Below are 8398 nucleotides of genomic sequence, written 5' to 3' on the forward strand. Positions count from 1 at the left end.
TGTTTCGTACTTATTATTTCCATATGTAGAAGTTATTGACTTTTAGTATAATAAACTACATGTAACTTTTTCGATCTGTCAATTATGTCAGTATATTTCGTAACTTAAAATACATTAATATATTGGCTTTAAATTGACAGAAAATTAAAATAATTTCAATCTAATTATTAAATTACTTCATCACAAGCAGGCATCTTAACGTGGAACTGATAACGATCGCTGATTGGCTTAAATCTGTGAGACCCCTGCCAGTTTGATTGACAGGCGGCGTAATGTCAATTGTTATTCATGTAATAGTATATCCATACATTACAAAATAAAATAAAATAAAAGATTTTTGATAACAAAAAATGAAAAAAAAATCTATTTTTTTATTATTGGATATAATTTAATAATACATGAATATGGTTAACCATATTTTAGGTCAAATCAATGCGATAAGCACCTTTGGTGGAGAAAGACCTCATGTTCCTTGCATTATTTCAAACACGAACGGCACTAGTAGGCCTACGTCATTTTTTCGCATTTTTTCTCTCTCTTTTTTTCTTTTACAGTGTTACGTTGATCGGAAAATGCGAATTTTATAGCGGATTTAGTAGCTGAAATTAAATATTTTGACCATCTAACGGGCACCGATAAGCTAGCAGGATAGCTTCTTTATATGAAAGAGTCCAAAGTTGTTGTCTGGATTCGATCCAACAGCGATGAAGGGCAATTGGTTTGAAGTCAACGATCATAACCACTCAGCTAAGGACGTCCCACCCCCTCCCCCCACACACGTATATAGTATACATATAAACTTCGGTATATATAGTATTCTGAATATTCTAGTTTGTAAAATATTTATAAAATTTCCTTTTATAGACAATTATCCTTAACACAACTTTACTGTAATGAACGTTAATTTAATACCTTAAGTCATTTCCATGGAGCTTAAATTTATACAGGCGTTTGGGATTGACAAATATACAATTCATATTTGCATTTTAAGGCGTCTAGCTGTAACTCCACACCTCAAGTGTCCGTGGTGGGGCATTGTCAAACTCCCATGCATCAAAAGATAATGATGAGCGGATGATGAGCGGATGTAAGTTATCAGCAGGCGATCATTTACTGAGATTAGTACTATCTCGTATCCCGGGATATTTAAAAGCTATCAAGAGATTTTCTACCACATACAGATGATATATAATCATTTTTATAGATAAATAATAGTATAGTTGGGCAAATGACAAGAACTCAATATCCAGTGTGCGAAATTTCATTGACGAACATGTAAAATAATAAAAACTTGTAAAATAATTAACACATTGTTAAACAAATAGAACGGAAAATAATATACCATTCAAACATTTCATATTCCAAACAATTCAAAGCAAATGAATACAAAGTGTTTCTTTTTCTGTTGATATAAAACAAAATGTTACCAGGTCACTGGTGCAAGGCTGATCCTTATTAAAGAATCAAGTTATAATGTTCTGTAAAGAACTATATAGAATTGCGTTGTTTGGAGAACATTACATTATCCTTAAAGGTAAGTTCTAACTCTGACTATCTAAACAAAAAAGTCGAGCTAATGAATGACCCCCGGGGCGGGGCCAATTATTGGCTCTTATTTGAACAATCTTGGTAGAGGTCTACCACACAATGTTTCATGCTAAATATCTTAGCTCTAGCTCTTTGCATTCTTTAAAAGAATTTTTTTTAAGTTTTAACTATATGCATATAGGGAAAATCAATGAACCCCTGGGGCGGGGCCAATTTTGACCCCAGGGCTTTTATTTGAACAAACTTGGTAGACAGTCCCATTAGAAGATGTTTCATGCTAAATATCTAAGCTCTAGCTCTTTGGGTTCTTTAAAAGAAGATGTTTGTAAGTTTTTACTATATACATATAGGGAAAATCAATGACCCCCCGGGGCGGGGCCGATTTTAATTCTAGGAACAAAATTTGAACAACTTTGGTTTTGGACCTATAGATGATACCATAGACCAAATATCAAAGCTCTAGGCCATTTACTTTCAGACCAGAAGATTTTTCAAAGTTTCACTATATGTATATAATGAAAATCAATGACCCCCCGAGGGCGGGGCCAATTTTGACCCGAGGGCCATTATTTGAACAATCTTGGTAGAGGTCTACCACACAATGTTTCATGCCAAATATCTTACCTGTAGCCTTTGCCAATTCAGAGAAGAAGATTTTTTTATGTTTTACTATATACATATTAGAAAAACCTATGACCCCCGGGGCGGGGCCAATTTTGACACTAGGGACAAAAATTTGTACAACTTTGGTATTGGACCTTCAGATGATACCATAGACCAAAATATATCAAAGCTCTAGGCCATTTTACTTTCAGACCAGAAAGATTTTTCAAGTTTTCACTATATGTATGTAATGGAAAATCAATGACCCCCCGGGGCGGGGCTAATTTTGACCCTAGGGTCCATTATTTGAACAATCTTGATAGAGGTCGACTACACAATGTTTCATGCCAAATATCTAATCTGTAGCCTTTGCCAAATCAGAGAAGAAGATTTTTTTAGATTTTACTATATACATATAAGGAAAAAACTATGACCCCCCGGGGCGGGGCCAATTTTGACACTAGGGACAAAATTTGAACAACTTTGGTAGAGGATCCATAGATGATACCATATACCAAAAATCAATTAAAGCTCTGGCCCATGTACTTTCAGACAAGAAGATTTTTTAATTTTGTGTTTTTTGAAATCCTTTTCTGGCCCTATGACCCTATGACCTACATATGCAACAGACCGGAACCATTTGAACAACTTTGAAAGGGGACCACCCAAGGATCATTTCTGTAAAGTTTGGTTGCAATTGGCCATGTGGTTTAGGAGGAGATGTTGTTTGAAAAGTTTGACGCCATTTTTTGAAGGACGCACGACGCACAGACGCACGACGCACGACGGACGCAGAGTGATGACAAAAGCTCACCCTTGAGCACTTTGTGCTCAGGTGAGCTAAAAACGCAACAATTTTACCACGCTTGAAAAGATCAGTACAAAACAAAAGAAAATTCACTGAACTCAACTCCCAAAATCAACAAATTTTGTAAATGATGAATTAACATAAGTCATGTCAATGGATGATGTGCTATTTTACTATAGTGTACATGTGGCGAGAAATGACTTATCCATAGAACAAGAAGAATTATATTAAATAACGCTCTAACACAAATGCTGCAATAAAATGATAAATAAATTTAGCTATTCATAATATGAATAAGGCCCTGGTCCATTAATAGCTGAAAACAAGATGAAAACTGTAGGCCTAAATAAACAAAATTTTACGATTCTCTTGACATATATAACTTTTGTGTAATTTTTATGCTGTTTGTTTAATATCAGAAATCATCAGAAATATTGACAATTTCAATATAGAATTGGTAATAAGTATAATAACTAAATCGATTACTACATGTATAATATATCTGCAGATAAATCGTTAGAAATGATCACGCTTAAATTTAATAAGTAGTAATTGTAGCACTGTACATGTTTATTTACTAGAACTGAACAAAAATTAAATTATTAAAAATATCCTAGGGAAATACAATTCCTCAATGTAGAGCTTAGATATAAAATTAAATGGCAATACAAATGTGTTCCTCTATAAATGTTTCATTAGTCATGTCCCTTTGATCAAAATTGAACTTGTTCTTGGAATCACTCAATTTACATAGACTCATATAGGTAAAACATTTAATTAAATCTTTTAAAAAAAATTAGAATGCACAGAGCGTAGACGATAGACATAAAGTATACCTATAAAACGCTCTAGCTGTAAATCAAACAAAACGGGTCGAAAATGACCGCTCATTTGGGAGTTGTACAGAAAACAAACTTGAAAGCTAAAATGGTTTGAGCTTAGATAATTTGCATGTGACATCACCCTGTGATCCTCTGCAATGGTCATAAAATGTCGTGCACCTGCAATCAAAAAGGGCCTTGTACCGAGGTCAGTTTGTTAACATATAGACTTATAACGGACAATGCTAAAGTTTATACATGTATTGTTACTTCCATTTCCAGTCAAAAAGCCTTATATTGCTACATCCTTCAGTTTCGTCACTAATAAACATTTTTCTGCTTTTTTCACAGAGAAGTATAGACATAGGCGATCTCAGATGAGTTACGGATAGCGGCAACATTTGTTGTGTCTCAAGATCTATTATACTAAGCTGATCACTGTCAGCCTGACAGCAAATTAGAAAACTTTCGTCTTTCGTAATGACCAACCCTCTTGGACCCTTAAGGTTCTCACAAATTCTTTTGCAGAGCGGACTTCTAACACTACATTTGTGAAGAGATCCGTGCATATAGTCAGATGTGTAAATGTTTTCGCCATCATGACTGAAGGTCAAATAATTTGGAAAATAACTGTCATCCGTTGGAAATGTAGTGAGATTGAGAATTTCTCCATTCATGTTTAAAATCTCTATGGAAGCAGGATGAGATGTGTATGACACTGCTATTTTTTCAGCATGGTAGTCAATACCCCTACACCATTCTTTCACACTAAGTTTATTGTCGTTCAATCCCTCTTTCGTATCTATAAATATTATTTTTGCGGCTCCGGGTAAAGTAACTGCACAGGTATGAGTATCGATCATTGTTACATCCCACGGTTCACTTGGTAATGCATGTTTCGAAACTATTCTATCATTCTGTATATCAAAGATTGTTAGTGATTCTTTCATGTTATCTATCAATAAGATTTCAGAACTTGATGACATAGCCATTCCAGTTATCAAACATCCACTCTCGTCTTTAGCGGGTATATTCACTTCTCGAACGAATTCAGCCTTCATGTCAAGTATAGTTTGCGTTGCATCAACAACTCTTTTCTCTTGGTGCACATGAATTACTCCCAATGGAATTCGGGATACTTTGATATCTTGGACTTTTTTAGAAGGTACAAATACATAACTGTCAACCATTTCCTCTTGCGATACTTGTTGTAAAGAAGCATTCAACTCGACTAGATGTTTTAAAGCATGTTTTACTGTCACGAATAGTTGATTGACCTTGCCATCTTGACTGATAAATGTTTGTTGCATCTGATGAATTTCAGATTCGAGTGCTTTGCATTTATGAAGGCGATCTGTCTGCATTGTAACATCTTTTTCATTTAGTTCATCAACCTCTTTCAAAAGTGTTGCCTCAACTTGGTCCAGGTAATCGTTCAGTTCATTCCTATATGATTTAATTTCTTTTATCATTTTGATTTTCATGTCTGATACATTTTTTATTTTTTCTTGGATTTCATTCTTGATCAATGTGATTTTATTGCCCAGATCCTCCACCTTTGTTCTTGTCTCGTTGAATTCCTCACTGTCAGCATAGTTATCAGATACATCTGCAACTAGATCTAATTTACAAGTTTTGTGATCATTAATCATACAGTCGCCACAACCCACGGAATCATGTTGAAAACAGTAATATTTTATTATTTCAGACTTGTGTTTCGAACAAGGCTGTATACATGGATCTGCTTTTACGTGAACTATTGGCATGTCATCTTTTGATTTGATTACATGATTCTTTGTGACCGTCATTTTACGATGGACCTTCAGGCATGAATTACAGAAGTATTCGTTACAATTTTCACAATATCCTTCCGCTAGTACTACATCATCGTCTCCTTTACATGGCTGGCATAAGATCTTATCCATTGTCATAATGTCATCTTTCCTCCCTGTTACCTCCATTTTGGAATATGTCTATATTTTTTATATTTACGTCAAATGTTCGTGAATCAAAATGTTTCAATCCTAAAACAAATTATGTTAAAATGTATTGATGTAATATAAAAACCTTAACATCGATTTATCATGTTTATAGTCCAGCATATTTTTTGGAAAGCAGTTGATATTTGTAAACCCTAACCTTTCAAACGTTATCAGTTATAAATTAACTAATATGATCAATATGGTACATGGTGCATAGTTCACTTACATCGATAATTTGGATATGTTTAACGATAGAATACTAGCTGATATGACATCTATGTATTGTATACGATTACACATTCACTATATCTGAACTTAGTGTGTGTGTTTTTTTATTATCAAAAAGTTTCTTTTGTTTAGTTAAAGTAGCTGTAAATACACAATTGAAAAACATAATCCTTTATCTGTTTATAGATTCGTGTCAAAACGTGTAACAACATGCCACATAATCTAAAACTCTTTTCCAAGTTTCCTGGCTTATTTTCACCTGCAAGTCTATTCGAACTTCAATTTTATTTAACAGACTTTTATTTTTTATGTTAATATTAGAATTAATCCAGCGATTTACATATTTACAAATTTTCCTGTCCTAATAGACAAACTAGGAAGTTAAATGTAAGCAGGTCAATATATGGGGAGTAATCCGAATATTTGATAACGAATTTTATTATTATTCTGAGACGCGCCACCAAGGACAATATATAAGTATAGGTTACATATAATTAATTTTCGAGCGAACGAAGTGAAGCGAGAAAATTAGTTTCTTAAAATTCTGTATATAACCTATAACCGACCATTGTATACACACCGGTCTCAAATATCGATTAATTTAAACTCTGCCACATTACTACACGAAACATTAAAGTAGCTCATAACATTTGACTATTTTATTGCCAGAAATTTTATCATAAAATTATAATGTGTTTGCCAAGAAACAACTATTATTTCCTAATTCGCTACGCTCAAACGTAAATAAATTATTTATCCCATAATAAAGGCAATCGAAGGAAGAAAGAACAACAAATACATAAATTCACATTAAGAATTTGTTATCTGCATTGCCGTATATCTACATTACTAATATAATTATATCTTAGAAACAGCATACATGACATTAACATCTCAACGTTTCATAAATCGGTGTACTCTGAAATGACATTCTTGACAATAATCTCATATCTTTATAACGTACATCAACATGGAAAACACACAGTTATGAACGTACTTTCCCTGTCAGTATGCTGCGAGTCGGCTGCGCAACCCTACTCCATCGTGGGAGGGGGGCGTAGTAGGAAACCAAAACTCAAGACCAGCCACCTTCCGTAAGTGCTCTGACATAATTTAATGAGAAAATCCATAAAAATAACCCACTTAATATGTAAAATGTAATTAAAAGCCGAATATGTACGCTCATTAACTGCACGCTTTCCACCTATAAGTTCAGAACATTTACAAAAACGTATAAAATATGGAATCTCTTCTTATATACAGACTATAAAAATTGAAATCATAAAAGTTCAAGGTATCGTATTTCACTAACTAAAGAATCGTTCTCCAAAATAACGAACATCCTGGGAAAGTAGTACATCTTGTTCTTGTAACAAAATCTGAAAAATATAAACTAAAGTAATTAACAATATTTTTAGTTAAATTCAAATCGTAACCAAAACGTAAAAAACTTGACTGAATTAATCTAAAAATGCATCTTTATAATACCATACTTCATTTACCATTAATACATTTATGTATTTATAAATCAATTATAAACCTTGCAAAATTATTCTGCAGTTGTAAGAATATGCTTGTCCTTTTTAATTAGCGTGTCGATTTAAACGATTAAAACGATTTATCAAGAAAAAAAAATGGACCAAGAAAAAGCATTGTTACTGTACAGATTAACTATGACTGCGTGAACTTTTCGGGAGGGTGGGAGGGTATCAGTGCACGATGTATGTATACTTGTATGTATTTGTGAAGCGGTTAAATACTAAGTTGCTATGTCGCTATGGGAAATGTAGGCAAAATAAACAACTGTTAAATAAAATTGTTATAGGAACATCAACTATTTTTGTCTTAATTGATATTAAATATCATTATTAATATAATATTAATTCAAATATAATATGGCAGCATGTGCAATATTGATATTGTTCACTCTCTTTTTTGCTGCAGGTGATTATAATAATACATGTATTTCTATCATGTTGACAATATTAATGTCAGAAACACTGACATTTATTGTGAAAGATTTGCTATGGACATATAAAATAATAACAAAATAATAAGCACGCATACGCATTCTGTAAATAGGCGGAGTCCATTAAATCGGCACTGTACAGTATGGTACATTGTGTAAACCGGTCTTACTGATTGTGTACACCGGTCTTACTGACCTGTGTGAATCCACGCTAAGCATGATGGGAACGCACTACTTTTTACATGGCGGCTTGAACACCGAAGTGATAGAACAAATCGAAAATGGGGCCAGTTGAAAAATTAAACTTTTTCCATACTCTGTTGGCATAATAGCCATTACATCATTTTTACTCAACATGCACCAAACACTCTTCTGACAATCCTTTATTGGTTTTAAAAATCCAGTTTCGTTCAACACCCGTGATAGTATTTCGTCAATT

At 33.4% G+C, this 8398-nt stretch overlaps 1 protein-coding gene across 1 annotated transcript; it reads right to left on the reverse strand.

Moving 5' to 3' along the window:
* Positions 1–2759: 2759 nt before the first annotated feature.
* On the reverse strand, positions 2760–6374 carry LOC132741352 (uncharacterized). The gene has a single exon (XM_060729503.1). It carries the CDS (start codon positions 5739–5741, stop codon positions 4047–4049), a length of 1695 nt encoding a protein of 564 aa, XP_060585486.1. The 5' UTR covers positions 5742–6374; the 3' UTR covers positions 2760–4046.
* Between the last annotated feature and the right edge of the window lie 2024 nt (positions 6375–8398).

The sequence above is a fragment of the Ruditapes philippinarum genome, unplaced genomic scaffold, assembly GCF_026571515.1.
Source record: "Ruditapes philippinarum isolate M1 unplaced genomic scaffold, ASM2657151v2 ctg627_1_1_1_1, whole genome shotgun sequence".
In the NCBI taxonomy this organism is placed as follows: domain Eukaryota; kingdom Metazoa; phylum Mollusca; class Bivalvia; order Venerida; family Veneridae; genus Ruditapes; species Ruditapes philippinarum.